We start from the raw sequence: 20,249 nt of genomic DNA, 5'->3' as shown, positions 1-20,249 counted from the left end.
TTTTTTTTACAGCTTTATTAGTATATAATTTTCTCTTTAAGATTTATTTACTTACTTGAGAGAGAGAGAGAGAGAGAGAGAACAAGCCCAGGAGGGGCAGAGGGTGAGAGAGAAAGAATCTCAAGCAGACTCCCTACTGAGCTCGGAGCCTGAAACGGGGCTCAATCCCACCCATGACCCTGAGATCATGACCGGAGCTGAAACCAAGAATCGGACGCTTAACTGACTGAGCCACCCAGGCACCCCTATTGGTATATAATTTTCACACAATAAACCCCATATACTTAAAGTGTATCATTTGACGAATATATATATGTGATCATCACCACAATCAAGATTATATATTACCCCCAAAAGTTTTCTTATGCCCCTCTAATTCTTCCCTTCCCCCCTTCCCTCATTCCCCAGGCAACCACTGGTTTGCACTTCATCACTACAGATCAGTTTGTAATTTCTAGAATTATATAAATAGAAGCACACAGGGGGCGCCTGGGTGGCTCAGTCAGTTAAGCATCTGTCTTCGACTCGAGTCATGATCCTAGGGTCCTGGGATGGAGCCCTCCATCGGGCTCCGTGCTCACAGCAAGGAGTCTGCTTGTCCCTCTGCAGCCCCCCACCCCTTGTGCTCTCTCCCTCCCTCTCTCAAATAAATAGAATCTTAAAAAACAGTACAAACTATTTCCATCTATATAAAATAGAGAAAGTAACAACAAATCTATAGTGATAGAAAGTACACCAGTCGTTGCCTGAGGGTCTAAGGAGAAATGGAACATCAGAAGCGCAAGGGTACTTCTGGGGTGGTGGAAATGTTCTATCTTAATTATGGTACTAGAAGCATGCATGGATTTATCAAACATCAAACCTTCCACTAAAGTGGCTGTATTTTATGGTATATAAATTATGCCTCAATAAAGTTTATTAAGAAAAAAAAAAAAAGCTGAAGAAGCCAGAGGACAGAAAAATGGAGAACACAGGGCTGTGGACCACGTCCACTCAGCCACGGTATGTTAATGGTGACAGGTATGAGGAGGAGGGCTGAGGAGGAGTCAGGTGGGCCGATGGAATCAACTGGCCAGCTTAGGAGCCACTGTAGATTAGGTGATACATTGCTAAAATTGGTATTTTTTTTCAAACACTATAAAAAATATGCATAACATAAAATTTACCATTTTAACTGTTTTTAAGCATACAGTTCTGGCAGTAAATACATTCATGTTATGCAACCACCACCATCAGGGTTGTTAAGGTGTCGGTTTTGCTTTAATTGATCTGTAGATCGAAGGCCATCCCACTGAAAATCCCAATAACCTTTTTTTGTAGAATTGACAAATTATATCTAAAATATACATGGAAATGCCAAAGGACCTAGAACAGCCAAAAACAGCTTTGAAGAAAAACAAAGTTGGGGCACTTAGACTACCTGATTTCCAGATTTACTATAAAGCTATCACTGTGATAATCGGTAGTGTTGTGTTGGTGTGAAGTTAAACATAATAGATCGAACAGAAAAGAATTCAGAAATAGGTATTTACCTATATAGTCAGTTGATTTCTGACAAAGATTCCAAGGTAGTTCGATAGAGGAAGAATAACTTGTCAACAAATGTAACAGTTGTACATCCATCTGCCCAAAAATGAACCCTTACTCTTATCTCATACCACAAAGAAAAATGAACTCTCAGGGGATCATAGGTCTAACTGTATGAATTAAAGCTGTAAAACTTCTGAATGAAAACATAGACTATCTTAGTGACCTCTGCTTCAGCAAAGAGTTTTTAAATGGGACACAAAAGGCACAACAAAGTCTAAAGGAAAAAAAATCAAGAAATTGAACTTCATCTAAATAAAAAACATTTGCTTTTCAAAAGATACAAAAATGAAAAGGCAAGCCACAGACTAAGAGAAAATATTGGCAAAACATTTATCTGTCAAGTAGCACTGTCTAGAATATATAAAGACCTCTTAAAAATCAATAATAAAAAGATAACCCAATTGGGAAAATGGGTAAACCTTTGAACAGATGCCTTACTAATGAAGATATATGGGTGGCATATAAGCACATGAAAAGACATTGAACATTACTCGTCATTAGGGAGATGTAAATTCAGATCACAATGAGATATCCCTCCACACCTACTGGAATGTCGAGAGACTGCATGTCAGCAGAGCATGCAACTCTTGATCTCAGGGTCTTGAGTTCAAGGCCCATGCTGGACGTAAAGCTTACTTCAAAACTAAATAACTAACTAGTCAAAGACTTGTTATAAGGATTAAAAACACTATTCAATGGCTTTTATACTGAAACAAACACAAAAGAGAATGCAACAACTTTTCAATTTCAGCTAAAATTCAAAACATAACTAGCAAGTAACTTCTTACCTCTGTGCATTATCTTGTGCTTCTCCCTCAGGTATGTCAGACCTTTTATTACCTAGAGGAAAGACAATGTCACAAGATGGGAAACTGAAATGATGGTGGTTAGTCAGCCTCTGTATTCTAAAATGATCTAGAAAATATTTCAGCTAACATCACAAATTTGCCTTCTTCCCTTATCTTTTATTTGATTTTTAACCTGTCTTACCAAGAAACCATCTTTTTTTACATAGTATAGAGTTACTTTAAGCAACATTGATTACTGCAAGTTTAGACAACTTTAAAAACCCCTGTGCTTGAATTCGTTTTCTAAAGCTGCAATATAAAAAGAGGCTTTCTCACGCCACAAATGGGAATTCTTTTGGACACCCTGTCCTATTTCTGCAGACACAGATTTTAATATAAAAAAAGTCACTTTTCTAGTTCTGACGAGAAAGAGAGAATATTGTATCTAGAATCTAGACACGGAAAATTCTAGCGCGAAGACCCTACTTTTCTTATAAACCTTCCCTTGATTGACTTAATTATCTTCCTCCCTTGTCCATTTCCTGCCAACTCATTAACTTCTCAATGAGGGGGCTTAGAAGAAAAATTGCACAATATACTCACAGCAATGCTAACTTTTCCTAAAATTTGTTCAGGAATTCTTCCAGCTTTCTTCAGGACTTGATCCAAGGAACCACCATCCTAAGAAAAAGAAAACCAGCCCATTTAGTGACAGTGTTTCTAACTATTCTTTCAAGTGTTAAACTTCAGCAGGGAAGCGTATCTCATGTGTGGCAAATCCTCCTGGAAGGGTACCGTTTGATTTGTTCCAGACCTGAAAGACAGAAATGCAAAACATTGTGGGAGGGATGAAATAACCAAAAACTCAAATCATATGAATAACTGTTAAATGAACTACCAATTCAGGGATCAAAAAAAGCTTTGTTGGGGCACTTGGCTGACTCGGTCGGTAGAAGACATGACTCTTGATCTTGGAGTTGTGAGTTCGAGCCCCACATTGGGTGCAAAGATTACTTAAAAATACAATCTTTAAAAAAAAGGTTTGTGCTGAACTGACAGAACAGTATATGGTTAAGACCAGAGGCTCTAGAGGCAAACTGTCTAAATTCACATCCCACCAACTCTGCCGCTCACTATCAAGGGAACTTTGACCATGTTACTCACAACTTGTAAAATGGGGGTGATATTTTAAGGCTACTATAATAATCATAGGGCTACTATAAGTATTAAACACGCTAATACATATAAAGCACTCAGGACAACGTCTAGCCCATAGTAAATGCTCGCTAAATGTCAGCCATTTTATCACCAGCATATAAGTCACAACTTGTATTTGGTATTATCCTAAAAATCATAGTTAATAAAATCAAAAGAAAAAATGTCACAGAAAGCAATAATTCATTCCACAAATCCTACCAAGTGTCATGAAGTGTGTTAGGTTCTATGGAGGAAAGAGATACAAAAAAAGACCTAGTTCCCATCCTCAATAAATGTGCAGGGGCGCCTGGGTGGTTCAGTTGGTTAAGCGTCTGCCTTCAGCTCAGGTCATGATCCCAGGTCCTGGGATTGAGCCCCACATCGGGCTCCCTGCTCAGTGGGGAGTCTGCTTCGTCTCCTTCTGCTCCTCTGCCCCTTTTCCCCACCCTCCCTCCCCCCACTCATGCTCTCTCACTCACTCTCTCTCAAATAAATAAATAAAATCTTTTAAAAAATAAATGTACAAACTAGGAGGATAAATATACAATTCCTAATATAACAAAACAGAATAAATTCTAAGAAAAGTGTTACACATGCAGAAGAGAGAAGTAATTCTGACTTCACTTTTAAAATGGCATTTGTTGGCTAAAATTAACAAGTCAGGAAACAACAGATGTTGGCAAGCATGGCAGAGAAAGGGGAACCCCCCTACACTGTTGGTGGGAATATAAACTGGTGTAGCCACTCTGGAAAACAGTATGGAGGTTCCTCAAAAAGTAAAAAATAGAGCTACCCTATGACCTAGCAATTGCACTACTAGGTGTTTATCCAAAGGATACAAACAAGGTGATTCAAGGGGGAACATGCACCCCTACGTTTATAGCAGCAATGTCCACAACAGCCAAAACATGGAAAGAGCCCAGATGTCCATCAACAGATGAAGGGATGGGGAGGGGGGGGGGGGGGGGGGGGGGGGGGGGGAATATTACGCAGCCATCAAAAATAATGAACTCATGCCATTTGCAATGACATGGATGAAACTAGAGGATATTATGCTAAACGAAATAAATCAGTCAGAGAAGGACAAATATCGTATGATTTCACTCATGTGTGGAATTTAAGAAACAAAAATGATGAACAGGGGCACCTGGGTGGCTCAGTTGGTTAAGCAGCTGCCTTCCGCTCAGGTCATGATCCCAGGGTCCCCGGGATCAAGCCCCGCATCGGGCTCCCTTGCTCGGCGGAGAGCCTGCTTCTCCCTCTGCCTGCCTGCCTACTTGTTCTCTCTAGCTCTCTGTCAAATAAATAAATTAAAAAATCTTAAAAAAAAAAAAAAAATGATGAACATAGGGGAAGGGAAGGAAAAATAAATTAAGACAGAAACAGAGAGGGAGACAAACCATAAGGGATTCTTAACTATAGGAAACAAACTGAGGGTTGCTGGAGGGGAGGTGAGTGGGAGGATGAGGTAACTGGGTGATGGGCATTAAGGAGGGCACTTGATGCAGTGAGCACCGGGTGTTATATGCAACTAATAAATCTCTAAATTCTACCTCTGAAACTAGTAATACGCTAAATGTTAATTAAATTGAAATTATAAATTTTTAAAAAAAGAGACAAGAAGGGGTGCCTGGGTGGCTCAGTTGGTTGGGCATCTGCCTTCAGCTCGGGTCATGGTCCCGGAGTCCCAGGATTGAGTCCCGTGTTGGGCTCCCTGCTCAGTGGGGAGTCTGCTTCTCCCGCTGCCCTTCACCCTGGCTTGTGCTCTCTCTCACTCACTCTCTCTCTCAAATAAATAAATACTAAAAAACAAAAACAAAAGGGAAGAAAAAGGCATTTGAGAGGCGCTTGGGTGGCTCAGTCGGTTACAGGTCCAACTATTGATTTCGGCTTAGGTCATGATCTCACAGGTCGTAAGATGGAGCCCTGCATCGGGCTCCACACTCAGTGGGGAGTCTGCTTGAGATTCTCTCCCTCTGCCCCTTCCCCCCACTCAAATAAATAAAATCTTAAAAAAAAAAAAAAAAGAAGAAGATGATGAAATTTGAGTTGAAGTCTTACTCAAAAAATGAATGTGATTTCTATACCTGGAATGGCGGAGGAAGAACAAGTATTTCAATTAGATCAAAAGCAGAGAAACCTCAGACTGCTTAGTCCTCCTGGGAGGACATGTGGTTCACTCCCCTGTGGGTGCATGAAGAAATGCAGGGATGGGTCAGGCCAGGAACCGCTATCTGTGACCGGGTCATGGAGCCCCACCGAAAAAACAAGACATGCCTTTGTGATGGAGATGGAAGGCTGCCTGCTTTCAGATGAAAACCACAGCAGCTGAGAGAAAGAGCAGGGACAGCATGAAGGAGCTGATGAGCAGGAGGTGACACGGCCTGACCCTGGACTGAGGTGGTGGAAAGGTAGAATATGAAACATGACACACATGGGGTATGAAGCCAGCCTCTGTCAGGCTCACACGCCAGGGCCTTCCCATTCACGGATTCTACATTGTAACCTAAGATTTTGAAGAAAAGCTTCACTCAGGGAACCGTGATGTAGTGAGGCAGGACCAGGTTCATATCCTTCTGGCTTCAAGGGCTGCCAATTACCAGCCATAATTTTAAAACACCCTCAGAAGTAGAGACAATTCCTGCAAACTTAGACTGATTTTTCAAGATTTATTTATTTATTTTGAGAGAGCGAGCACGCATGCACACACGAGCACATGCAAACAGGGCGAGGGGTAGAGGGAGAGAGAAACCCAAACAGATGCCCTGCTGAGTGCAGATCCCAATGCGGGGCTTGATCTCACGACCCTGAGATCATGACCTGAGCTGAAATCAAGAGTTGGATGTTCAACTGACTGCGCCACCCAAGTGCCCCATTTTTTTTGTTTAAAGATTTACTTATTTGAGAGAGAGAGAGAGTTAGACTGATTTTTAAAGTATCTCATCTACACTGAGCAGTTACCAATGTCATTTATCATTTATTAATCACCTCTGTGAAAGGCATAGGGATAGGTGAGAAACTAGGGATGGAAAAAAACCTATAAATAAGAAAAAAACACAATGAGGCAAGGCAAGGAACAAACAGTTGAATGAGGAGAACAGACATCACTCCACGTGCTCGGAGGAGGAAGTGGCTAAGTGAAGAGCTGGCAGCAGGAGGGACATGGAAACCGCACCTGAGGTGGCAAGATGTGGCCAAGCAGAGAGACATCTCTGTACACTTCCTGCCTCCAAAACCACCAGCCTCAATGACACAGTCGGCGAGCGTTAAGGTCACAGAACAATGCACAACATGATAAACAGAAGGACAGAACATATTCCCACCTTTTTTTTTTTTAAGATTTTATTTTATTTATTTATTTATTTGAGAGAGAGAGAAACAGCATGAGAGGGGATAGGGTCAGAGGGAGAAGCAGGCTCCCCGCCGAGCCGGGAGCCCGATGCGGGACTCGATCCCAGGACTCCGGGATCATGACCCAAGCCGAAGGCAGTCGCTCAACCAACTGAGCCACCCAGGCGCCCCCCACTTTTTTTTTTATAAATGATTTTTTTTTAAGATTTTACTTATTTGTCAGAAAGAGGGAGAGAGTCCAGGCACAAAGCAGCAGGAGCGGCTCAGGGAAAAGCAGGCTCCGTGCTGAGCAGGGAGCCCGACGAGGAACTCGATCCCAGGACCCTGGGATCATGACCTGAGCTGAAGGCAGACTAACTGAGCCACCCAGGCGTCCCATATTCACACTTTTATAGACATAAAAAAGTGTGTACACACACAAAACCAGAACATGCAAAATGTTACCAATGGTTATTTCCAGTCTAGGTAGTAAGACGATGAGGGATTTTTGTTGCAAGATAGTTTCTTCTTTGTGCTTTCCTATTGTTTATAAATTTTCCACAATGAATAAATGTTTTACCTTTTTAAATTATTGAACTCCTTTATGAAAGTGGAGAATTAAATCTGCAAATCAATTAACAGTATTTACTAAATGTCCAGTTTGTGCAACAGAGTCTAAGATAGATACAACACTGCTTTCTTTCTAGAGGAGGTGAGAAAGTAAGATTCATTCAGGGATACAGACCCCTCAGGAAATGTCTCCTAAAACAATGTTAAAAATAGATTATCCACTTAAAAATCCTATGCTTATGGAAAGGAACATCTGGACCAATCACTCTCTGTCACAGTCAACTCTGGATCACAGATGCTGAGGGAAAAGAAAGCAGTACAAGTGTGAATTCTCAAATGCACACTAGTACCCCTGAACATGTTTGTCTTCTAATCAGAAATAATGGGGGGTGGGTCAGTCAACCAAAGAGCACAATGGAAGATCCTGAAATTCAACCTAAAATTGCCTATGTGCCAGAATTCCCACACAGACATGAGAGTGGAATCATTAATCTAGAACCAAACAAAACTCCCCTGTAAACCCATTTATTTTCCAAGAGTCCTTGGAAGAGCCCTACCCAAGCTGTGATCCAGGCTGAGTTTTGAGTCACCTGTGAGCCTGGCCGCCTTCACAATGCCGCAAGCCCCTGGTGGCCAAATCAGGACATGAGAGCCCAGGTAACCACACCCAAGTCAGCAGGCTTCTAGAAACATGATAGCACCTCTCAATTTCCTTTACCAATGGAAAGAGGGACTCCAGTGCAGAAAGTTTCCAAGCCATTTCTCTTTTGCTTCCAGTTGGATATGGTTTCAGATCCTTTGTTTGATCAGCTTTGCCTAATTATCAGGGAGGACTATGCAGTTAAAACTAGGTAACAAAGCAACTGTCAAAATCTGACTCAAATGAGGCAGAAATGCTAACTTTGGTTCTCAGGTTCCACAGCCTAGGACAGAGGGCAGCCTGGCTCCCACTTTCCCTGGAGGTTGGGGGTAAATATTCCTATTAAAAAGGAAGAGAGGGGCGCCTGGGTGGCTCAGTCGTTAAGCGTCTACCTTCGGCTCAGGTCATGATCCCAGGGTCCTGGGATAGAGTCCCTCATCGGGCTCCCTGCTCAGCAGGAAGCCTGCTTCGCCCTCTCCCACTCCCCCTGCTTGTGTTCCTGCTCTTGCTGTTTCTCTGTCAGATAAATAAAATCTTTAAAAAAAAAATAAAAATAAAAAGGAAGAGAGGTGCCTGGGTGGCTCAGTCGCTAAGCGTCTGCCTTCGGCTCAGGTCATGGTCCCAGGGTCCTGGGATCGAGCCCCGAATCGGGCTCCCTGCTTAGCGGGAAGTCTGCTTCTCCCTTTCCCACTCCCCCTGCTTATGTTCCCTCTCACCATGTCTCTCTCTGTCAAATAAATAAATAAAATTAAAAAAAAAAAAAAAAGAAACCTTGGCTCTCTTTCCTCTCACCTCCTTCCCAGCTATAAGCAGAGTTACAGTGTGAACAATGGGATTATTAGCAAGATTTACGAAGCATGAACCACAGTCAGAATTACCCAGAGCTGCCTACAACTCACCTTACAACCTTTTAATTTCACTTCACTGTTGCCAAGGACTTGCCTTCCTTGACTAAAGCTGCTGAAATTGTGCTTATTTTTAGAAGCCAATTATTAAGTAAATCAATGGTGCTTTTGTGAAGGTTTTCTATAGAAGAGACAAATGCTTTATGGAAAAAAAAAAAAAAGAGAGAGAGAGCTCAAAAGCTTTTACTCCTGCATGAGAACCATCCATCCTGAATCCTCAGTTCCCTGGTTGCTCAGCTACCACCTGAGCAGGAATCTACTGCCCCCAAGGCAGGAGCATTCCTATCCTGATCAGGGGGTATCTGTTTACCCCTCAGGTCTCAAAAAATCCAGACTGGGCAGTGCAAGCGCAGCTTCTTTCTAGCAAAGGTCAGCCCTTGGCTGAGTGCTTTAGAAGATGGGGCCCAATGGATGCCAGTGACACAAATCCGTTTTAAAATGCATCTAAGAAATGATGTGAGCAAGGAAGGGATAGATGGGCAATATGTGGTCAAGCAAATATGGCAAAGCAGTAACTGGGTGGTGGGTTTACAGGGTATATTACACCTTGCTGTGTTTGAAATTGTCTTAATAAAGTGTTGGGGGAAAACGTTAGTGACAAAGAACACACAGAGACAGTGACATAGACAGAAGCCAAGAACCTCTGAAGTTGAGATGTGGCTGATGAACAGAGCTCTACACGACCACACCTTTGAAATGTGGAAGCTGAGACAAAACAGAAATCCCCAAAGAGAAGTGCCTGCTAGCAGTCAGAGAGCTTTCCCGTCACAGGAGGCCAGGACAGGAGCTCTCCTGCGGGAAGGCCTGCTCAGGGACAAAGAAGGGCTAAGGGGGTCCAGGGCTAGAGCAGAAAGCTACTCTGGAGCGTGGCTGCTTGGACTTGAGGCCACAACAGCTTCACTACATGGTCCTGTCCCTGGGAGCTCTGAGCCTCTCCACTAGTACCAACAGACTGTTCCAGCGCTCTCGGGGCCTGTGGACGCCTGGGAACAGAAAACCCTAGGCCTCACTCTCTCCCACTGCGCCGCAAGCCTGACCATGCCCTCCCCATCTGGGCCTCCTTCGTTCAGTCCCTCAACACATTTCACCCAACAGGTGCCAGACACTGTGCTTGGCCCTCAAAAGATTTTGACCCTCCCAGCTTCTGAAAGCCAATTTTCGAGGCTCAGGCTCCCCAGGGTAACTCCAGAGATATCTTCTGCTTATGTGGGAGGACCCTGCCCTGCCCGCAGAGCCAAATCCATGAGAGGAAAACTGACCTGCAGATACTGGAAATGGGCTGAGAGAATGGGAAACCAACCCTTGTCATGTCCTGAGTCCTCCTGTCCTCCTGGAGGGAAAGGTTGGGTGGGAAGGACAGAGCAAGAGGCACAAAGGTTGTGATCAGTATCTATGAATCCAAAGTGAATAAAGGATTCCAGAATGAGGAAGCCTCACTACAGGTGCATTTAAGGCAAATAAAAAGACTGAACTCCAAATGGCAAGAGGTGACATAAGGCTAATAGAACAGGCTCCAGCAAGTTCTGAATGAACAAAAAGGCCACTGACTATCAATGTTTGGGGCCTAATCCTCACCTCTGAAGCAAGCAGCCTGGAGTTCAACCATGCTCACCCTACACACAGCATCCTGGTTCCTCTAACAAAGGGGGAACACCGACTGACACAGAACGTGGAGGTAATTCAGGAAATTACCTGATGGGTCAGAAGACAGCAGGCATGAGATGACACAGAGCCAGTGCTCAGAAGCCCTCACCTAAGAAGGCCCTAGAGCACAGCCATCCATCCTGTGACCAGCTCTGGGGAGCAGAGAGGCCGCTCACAGGGTCTCCATCCCCCCAGCAGCTCCTGTGGCACCCTTCACATTACAGGCACTCCATACAAGTAAGTGTTTGTGAAGCCGGACCCATGCTAACTAGTGTAAACCCTGACTGGCTGCAAGTGCCAAAAACAGAAGAGCCCCCAGAGAAGAGCTGGTCCAAACATTTCTCGGCACAATGAGAAAATCCCGAGAGCATGAAATTTAAAGAAAGCAGACCTGGTTAGAGACACTAGTTAGAATTAAGCTCTCTGACATTTACTGGCTATAGAACTCAGACTAATTACTAAGCCTCTCGAGGCCTTGTTCCACCTTGGGGAGGGTGGTCCACACTGTGTCCCACAGGAGAGGGCTGATGTGATTAATAACTTACATAACATGGAAAGGACTCACCAAGTGGTGCAAAATGGGAAAGCTAGTTACTATTATGTCTAGCCATGCCGCCACCCGCCTTCCATTATTGTGGCAACACCTGGGAGGAAAAAGGCTCCTCTGGCCTTTCCCATCACCGGTTTCTCACCATTACCTCCAGCCTCTTCCCCTTCTAGTTTTCAAGGACCTCTACTGCCAGTTACACATCTTCATGCCAAAACTCTGAGCTAGAGCTAGAAAACCAACCATCAACAGCACCAGGAGCCCAAGAAACCCAAAGCGTAAGGAATAGCCCACTCCCCCTGCGCTGCACCCCACCAAAGGGAGGCTAAGACCCAAGGAGAAAATATCAGCACCCCAAGGCTGAGGGAGGACCAAACCAGAAATGTTCACAGGCCACCCAGAGGCTGCTTCACTCCTGTTCAAGCAAGAAGAACAAGAGCTTTCTCAGTAACTTTCAGGCGCGCAGAAGACATTCCAGGTTCTACGTTCCATATGGCACCACACCAGTCGGCAGATGCCTACGAGAGTGTGCACGGCACTTCCTGATCGTTCCCATGAAGAGAAGTTCAAAATAATGGGGCACCGGCAAGGGACAAACCTCCCGGGGAGGGTGCTCCTGGAGTTCATTATGGCCAGGCACCGGGGCTCATTTCCAGAGGTCAGGGCAGATCCAGGGTCAGGAAGGAAGTGGAGCTGCTGAGGGACACTCTGCCGGCCTGAGGACTGAAAGCACGGCAGTCAGAAGCGCGCAGACTCAGTCACGTCAGCTCTTGTCTCCGAGCCGTCGGCTCCATCGAGAATGAAGCCAGCGCTACTGTTCGCGGAAGACAGGCTGGAGTCAGTGCGCCAAGACTCCGTTATTTTCACTCATCTACAAGGAGGTAGGCAGAGTAATGGCCGTTTTACAAAACGAGGAAACAGAATCAGAAAGAAACTTGCCCCAGGTCCTGACGAGAAGGTGACAGTCCATAAACAAATCATTATTGAGCACCTGCTGTGTGCCAGGGCTATTCTGGGCTTTGGAGACACAGTGGCAAACAAGACAGTGTCTACTTGGATTTTTGTGGGGGAAGGGAGATATGAATAAACATATCGGATTCCAAAGTCCCCTGTTGCCTCATGGGGACAGGAAAAAATAGCGATCACGAAGCCAGCCTCTCTCTCTGAAATTCTGGCATCAAGGATGGAAACAGAGCCCCAATCACTATCCAGTAGATTCAACAAAGTACAGGCACTGGGGTCCAACAGCCTCGGTTTAAATTCTACTGATTCTGCTAACTAGCTGCATGACCTTGGGCAAGTCATTCATTTCTCTGAGCCTCAGTCTCCTCATTTGTAAAATGCAGATGATCTACCCATCCAATGAGGTGTTGAGAAAATGCAATAAAATATTAATCTGCGTTGGACAGTACGTGATATGATATACACCCAACACATTAATCCATATTAGTATTGCTAGCATTATTATTGTTGTGGACGCCGTTACTGTTACAGTTAGGCACTGGCAAGAGGAGGAAGGGACTCCAGGCAGCTAATGGTACAAAGAGTGGCAGCTCACATCCACACAATTAGCCCATAAGTGCCCCCTTACTTGCCCTCTCTGATGTGCATCAGGTGACATTACTTCTCTGTACGCCCAAAGAACCCATCCAGACTGTCCTTCAAGCAGATCACAGACTCTGAAGACAGGGGTGTCTCATCTCATAACCCCAGAACCGGGTACCTAGCACACAACACTGCACATCATAAATGGATTTAAACTATACAAACCAGATTTCACTCATATCTAAACCTTGGGGACAAGAAAATTGGGAGATGTGCTCTAGGCCTACCTACCAGGGATACCCGGTTGCTGCCACCTCTCTTTGAAGAGAGGAGGGGACCTAGGAAAGAGGCCTGTGGTCTTTCGGTTACTCCAGGTTGTACAGTCAGGCTTCCCATATGCCCAAGACAGGGATGTGGATCCAGGGAGGAACAGGGAGGCAGCTGGGTGCCTCCCAAAGCAAAGACGAGCCCAGAGCCCTCCAACTCCGAGGCCATTGCCCCAGAGGCTGATAGGCTGCCACATACCATGTGCTCCATGCAGATACTGATCTCGCCATCGCTGTAGAATGCACCATAGAAGCCCACAATGTAGGGGGAGTTGCACTCATGTAGAACCTGCAGCTCCCGTATGATCTGGTTCCGGATTGCAGGTTTGATCTCCAGGTGAATTAGCTGGGGAAAGAAAGGTGGGGGGAAGAGAGGCTTTAAAAATATATGGATGCATGGAGGGACGGATGGAAGCGCTCTTCAATGCTTAAGCTCTTAACGGTAGGAGGAGAGAACACAGGCAAGTTTCTGCCTGACCAAAACACTCGGTGCCAACCTATCAAGGCAGGTGTTGGTACTGGGGGAGCTGTAACCAGGGGAGGGCGGCTGCTCCTAGAGCCCAGAGTGAGGAACGGGGGCTCACCCCTCCCAAGAACAAAGCTGAATGGAGGGTTTCCTCCCAAAGGATTTGTGAAGCTGAGAGAGGAGGGAAAAGCAGCCTTGAAGACCTGGCTGCCACCCGAGGGCTGTGGGGGTGGAAGGGTATGAGGAACTGGTTATGTGGACCTGAGCTGCCCAGGAGACTGCCCCTTGACCTCTGGAGCCTAAGGTGGTGGAGATTCAGCCGGGGCCTCAGGTGCCACCTTATGTGCCCCTCACACTGTCGCTGGTTTCACCCAGGAAGACAGGTGACAGACACATCTGCCATATGAAACAGCTCCTAAGGGCGCCTGGGTGGCTCAGTTGGTTGAGCGACTGCCTTCGGCTCAGGTCATGATCCTGGAGTCCCGGGATCGAGTCCCACATCTGGCTCCCTGCTCGGCAGAGAGTCTGCTTCTCCCTCTGACCCTCCCCCCTTTCATGCTCTCTCTCTCTCTCAAATAAATAAATCTTAAAAAAGAACAAAGAAACAGCTACTGAGTAAGACTAAGCTGCTAGCAAGGGTCACAGACAATGACCAGAGGACATGGGAGCAGTGCTTACCGCCGTGGGCACTGTTTGAGAAGAGGGAAGGGGCGGTCCAGCAAACGGATACGGACGGGCTTAAAGACGGTGTGCCGGGAAGCACGGAAGAGCCCAGCCTTGCCACAGCAGGGGCCGTGTCCGGAAAGAGGAGGACCCCGGGTGAACAGGAAGTCCAGCTCCAACACCGCCGGCCACGGCGGGGAGCAGAGATGTCCACACTGCAGGGGGATGCAGGCGAAGCGCCCGCAGGGCCGGAGCGCAGGCAAACCACTCGAAACCAGTGTTTGGTGCATCGCCGGGGCTGCCTAAATGAAAGCGGCTTCTCCTGCCCAGGATAATGGCAAACAGGCACCCTTGCATTCTTTCCAGAGCACGCAGAAAGCTAAGGAAGGTCACTTGCCTTTCTTTTCCAGTCTGGGGGTGGGGATAAACACACTAACACACCATCAGGGTGTTTATCCTATAATCTGACAGGTAACAGGAGCTCAAAATTCAAACCGCACAAAAAGGTACTGAGTGAAAAGTCAGTCTTCCTCCCACAGGCCCCAGGCCCCAGATCTTCCAAGAGATAATCCAATTACCTATTCACCAAGGCCAACAAAGGCCAACCTGATTCAGGCTCTTTTTTTTTTGAGTGGCCTCACCTTTCTGGCCATGACCAGGCCGGAGGGCTTGTGCGAGACCTTGAACACCACACCACCGTTGCCGGCGCCCAGCTCACTGATCTTCTCGAAGTCGTCATCCTTCAATTCCCCGACCTTCTGCTTCTGGGTGAGAAAGGCCTCAAGGCGCTTCCGCTGCTGCTCATCAAGCTCCAACTCCTCCAGCTTCTTCTGCAAGGCCTCCAGGTTGGTCCTGTCCCAAAGGGAGAGCACAAGTCACAACCAGCATCAGAGGGGTCCCCCCAGAGGAGCATCCGTGTGGTGGAGAGTTCCAGCTCCGGGGCCGGACCAGAGAACCAGCACAGGGGTTCCAGGGGAGGGTTCCACGCTCTGCCGCCTTCACTACGCCACCCGACCCCCCTCCCCGCTGACATCCTTCTCTCCAGACCCCGGTTTCCTCATTTGTCAAATGAGGGAATTAGGTCTCACTATGCTGCAAGTCTACAGAAGGAACCAAAGAATCTGCTAAAATCCAGAATGAGCCACCTTCGTTTGCTTTAAAACCCCAGTTCCAAAAGACCCACTAGTATTGGATTTATTAAGTTAACACCGTACACAAAATAAAATCTATTTCCTTAAACCACTAAACTGAAATCAAACCAAACCATCAAAACAGGCTCTAACAGGCTCTAAACTGAATGCTAACAGCAAAAACTCTTCTCTCTAATGTCATCAGGTCAGGAACCAGGTTAATCAAAATATTTTTGCATAATATATATAAATGTGCATTTATTCACCCATCTTCTAACGTAGGTAGGGCAAGGCCCTCTCTTTGAGTAAAATTCCACTGGTAAGAGCCCCACACCATCCTCGTGACATGAACCAGAACATGATACACTATCATTTCCAATGCCTGATTCTTTAAAGTGGAATAAAAATGTAGATACAGAATATCAACATAGAATTGTAAGAGTTTTAGGATTTTCCCCAATCTTAATGCTCATCTAATTTTATAGTAATGTTTTAGTGAGTTGGACTTACTGAGTCTTTCCATGGCTTTTAATTAGCGTTCAAAGGGGGGGGACCCCACTCCATTTGCAGGCATATTTCACCAGTTTATCTGATATTTAAGTACCTTACTTAGTTACAATAGCAGCCACAACCATACAAATGACTCTGGGAACAAAGTGGCTCTTGGTAAGCACATAATTCAGCCAGTGGGTGCCGAGGCGAGTGGGCAGGGCAGAGAGCAGCCTGTGAGCTGTGCATTCGGCACGCTTGTGGGCAGTACTGAGTTTACAGAGGACGGAAAAACATTCATTATTCCTGGGAGTTCGTTAAGGGGACGGTGGTAAGGAGAGCTTCCACTGCGTTTCATGTGATTTTAGTCCTAGTTTAAACAAACAACTCGGGCGGCAGGACAGAGCATCATTACACATCAGAAGGCTGGTGCCCACCCCCTAACATACACGCCATTTCTGAGCTTGACGTGTAAAAGCAAGCATAATCTTCCACTTTTCATTCACCCTCTATTCCAACTCTCAAGAAGGCAGGGAGATCCAGACCTCCCGCCTCCCCGGTCTATGGGAAGCTCCAACATACCTTACAAATAACAGTATAAGGGCCACAGAGGACACCAGGCTGTTTTCACCAAGTCTCCTCACTGGGTAGCTCTCGGGGAAGGAAGGCTGGTGGTATGGACTGAGTTGTGTCTCCCTCAAATTCATATGTTGAAGGCCTAACCCCAAATGTATGTATGTTTAGAGACAGGACTTTCAAGAGCTTAAGGTTAAATAAGGTCATATGGGGAGAGTCCTAATCAGATAGGACTGGTGGCCATAAGAAGAGAGATAGCCTTCCTGCCTCTGGGCACACGCCAAAGAAGGTGGTGTGAGGACACCAAGAGAAGGCAGCTAGCTGTCTGCAGGCCAGGAAGAGAGGCCTCACCAGAACCCAACCATGCCGGGACCCTCATCTTGGGCTTCAAGCCTCCAGGACCCTGAGAAAATACCTTTCTGTTGTTTAAGCCAACCAGTCTATGACATTTTGTTATGCAGCCTGAACAGACTAAGACGCCTGGTAATATTCTCATTCTGCTGAAAGGCTCAACTAAGTCTCACAGCTGCCCCGGTCTCTCAGGTGTAGGGGCCCAGAACAAGCATGGCTGGGAGGGCACAGCCACCTTCAGGTTTCCTGACTCTCAGGAACCATCAATGACAACGTTTGGAGAGACCTGTCAAACGCAGACAGACCCCATAGCTAAAATTTCGATGAGGTTCCAGCTGCCTGTAGGGCTCAGTCCACTCCAAGGGCTTCCGTCAAACGCGCACTCATGCTGAGCAGGTAGGAGGGAGGGGGCAGGACTGAATGGAAGGAAGTCATTCTCCTCACAGCACCATGTACTGTTGCTAATGCATTTAATCCACATCAGATAGCAAACTCAAGCACAGATGGGTGAAGTGACTTCTCCAAGGTCACACAGCTAGTAAGCAACAGAGCAAGGATGGAAACCTGGGCAGAGAGAATCTCTATTTTTAACCATAATGCTATACTACCTCTTCAAAAAGTTCAATACTTTCAAGGGAGGCAACGTGCAGACACGGGTAAGATCCTAGTGCAGGGCATTTGCCATAGCAGAGCTCAATTGTACATGAAGATGGGGTACCTCCACAAAGAGCCCTTTGCGCCAGATGCAATCCAGCCTGCCCTCCATCTCAAGCTCAACGTTGCCTTGCAAGTAACACTGGCCACAAGAAACCCCATCCAGCTGGCAAAGAAAAAGAAGAAATGCTGACTCTGCTCATCTTCCCAGCTCTCTGTAGAAATAAGTAATTCTCCCACCTTCAGGAAGAAAAACTCAGTATGGGCTTCCTCCCTCCTCGACCACCTATGCTTGCCCGTCTAACCGCCCACCCCCACCAGCTAAGGAGCTGGCTCCTGATCTGTCCTTCCAGAAGGCTAAGCCACAGAGAGACACAGCACAGACTCTACGCTGTGGTGCCCTGACTCTCCTGATGACTGGGGGTGGGGCAGTGCTGCCAAGCTGACAAGTCAGTAGTAATCAGGAACCCCGGGTTCTCACCCCAAAGTAGTCAACAGCTAGCTGTGCGACCACAGACTGCTCACTGAACTGTGGCACATCTCCGTTTTTCTCTTCTGTCAAATGGAGGCACGACGCCATGCTTGCTTCCTTCACCAGGGGAGGGCCAGAACAGAAAACCAAGGGGAAGGAACAATGGAATTCTGACACGCTTCTACTCTAGTGTCAGGTCAGGTGCGGGCAGGCTGAAGGACAAGTAGGAGCTGCCAAGGCAGCAAGAGTGGGATCCAGAAGTTACTGCCTTTCCTGTAACAACTCTTAAAGCCCTTGAAAAGTTTCTTAAGAACTGTTGCACAGAATGAAAGACAAAGGATTTTATCTGAAGGTAAAAGGAAAATCCTGGCATCTAAACAGCTTTCAGTACTCATTAAAAAGAAATCAATCAATAACGCAGCAGTGTTTAGTACTGCTTCCTCCTGTACGGGGAGGTCAATGATGTTCAACAAGGCTCATTCCTGCCCCACCTGACCCCAAGGTGAAATGCTTCCAGCAAAGAAAATAGGAAGAGAGGGGCCTGTCACTCCTCAACCACACCACAAGTCTCCAAATCTCAGAGGACCAGGACCTGTCTCCTGCACAATCTTTGGCTTTAACTGACATCAGCAAAATCAGGACTATGGATCGGGAAAGGATTCTGGAGCCCAGAACAATAAATCTCTCTCTCTCTCTCTCTCTCACTCACACACACACACACACACACACCCCTCTCTGGGGACCAGCTGTGAATGTCTGTCTCCCATCACCCCATGCACCACAGCAGAGAGAATATAACTCATGGCAATATGAATTCTGCACCCTGTCTTACAGTAAACACAAGTTCATCAAGATACAAGAAGATTATAGGTTTGAAATGGGAATGCAGAGAAGAGCAAGGAAAGTGGAGAAAAACAAGAGTTGTCATTTGTGTTCTGAAAACACGAGGGCGGCACAATGAAGTGGGTGGAGAAAGGATGATCCTATGGGCAAGAACATCTCCCTCCCTCTCCCTCATCCCACCCATCCGCTAAGCCTAATACATGGCCACAACTGGAATCTTGCATTTGTGGCTCGGGGGCTTAAATCAGGGAGCAGTGTAAAACGTGGTACAGGGAGGGACCTGCAAGACCCATTTTACAGGTGAGGAAACGGAGGTCCAGAGAGGACAAAGTCACAGAGCTTACTGGCGGGCCAGCTCTCCCAACTCCTAGAACAGAGCTCAAGGCCCCACACTGCCATCTCCAACCCTGATGGTCACTGAAATGGGAAGCTGACCTAAAGGAATGATTTAAGGGTGAGGGAGGTGACGTCTAGACAAAGGAAAGGGGGCTTCCAACTGCCACACACCAAACAGAAATGAGCCACAGCAGCATGCAAACACCAGCCAGCGGTCTGTCACCGGCCTGAGCCTTGCTCTAGCCCGGGTGGCAGGCCCTGCCAGGAAGGAGCACAGAGGGAAGAGCAGAGGATGACAATCACCATGCTGGAGCAGAGAAAAGATCCCAGTGCAGGCAGGCGGGTGTCCTCGGAGAGCTCAGGGAGTTGGGAAGTTCTCTCTCCCCTGTGACATTTGGAAGGTAAGAATGCTACTGGGGCTGGGAAGGAAGAGAAGAGGCAGAAGACCCAAGCCAAGGGCAAACAGCATCAAGAGACTGACTGCAACCCCTCCTTCCTCACGCTCTGTCACCCTCATCTGTGAGATCTTGGGCAAGCTACCACTCTTTCTGGTACTCAGTTTCCACACCCAGTTAAAAAAAAAAAAGTACAGGAGGAGGAGGAGAGAAGGGAGGGGACAGCTGTCTAGGTGTCTCTGAGATCCAAGCTTGTGTCAATGCGACAACCAGCTGAGGAGGTAGAGAGTAAGACTGAGTGTGCGTTCTGGTTGAAAAGCTGAAGATTTTCAAGAGAAGGGAAATGTGAAGAGGAAAAAAGAAAAGAACTGCCTTTAGGGTTCTCTACAGAGTCAAACCATGGACAGGGGGGATGTGGGAGTTACAAAGAGTGTAAGAGAAGAGGGCGCCTGGGTGGCTCAGTGAGTTAAGCGTCTGCCTTCTGCTCAGGTCATGATCCCAGGGTCCTGGGATCAAGCTCCACATCGGGCTCCCTGCTCAGCGGGGAGTCTGCTTCTCCCTCTCCCTCTGCCCTACCCTGCTCATGTTCTCTCTCTCTAATAAGTAAATAAAATCTTTAAAAAATAAAACAACAGGGGCGCCTGGGTGGCTCAGTTGGTTAGGCGACTGCCTTCGGCTCGGGTCATGATCCTGGAGTCCCGGGATCGAGTCCCGCATCGGGCTCCCTGCTCGGCGGGGAGTCTGCTTCTCCCTCTGACCCTCCTCCCTCTCATGTACTCTCTCTCTCTCATT

General features: G+C 46.7%; 1 protein-coding gene across 2 annotated transcripts in view; it reads right to left on the bottom strand.

Moving 5' to 3' along the window:
- MAP2K1 (mitogen-activated protein kinase kinase 1) overlaps positions 1-20,249 on the bottom strand; it is an 80,329-nt gene that overhangs the window by 26,928 nt on the left and 33,152 nt on the right. For both annotated transcript variants that reach the window (XM_034994234.1, XM_034994235.1), the window contains exons 2-5: positions 14,853-15,063; positions 13,282-13,428; positions 2,982-3,059; positions 2,379-2,430 (exon numbers count right to left, since the gene is read on the bottom strand). In XM_034994234.1, coding sequence (XP_034850125.1) covers positions 2,379-2,430; positions 2,982-3,059; positions 13,282-13,428; positions 14,853-15,063 — 488 coding nt within the window. The remainder of the gene's footprint in view (positions 1-2,378; positions 2,431-2,981; positions 3,060-13,281; positions 13,429-14,852; positions 15,064-20,249) is intronic.

Source organism: Mirounga leonina, unplaced genomic scaffold (assembly GCF_011800145.1).
Source record: "Mirounga leonina isolate KUSES-001 unplaced genomic scaffold, KU_Mleo_1.0 Mir_91, whole genome shotgun sequence".
NCBI lineage: Eukaryota > Metazoa > Chordata > Mammalia > Carnivora > Phocidae > Mirounga > Mirounga leonina.
Note: the sequence above shows the minus strand (reverse complement) of the source record. Positions and strands in the feature narration are given on the sequence as shown.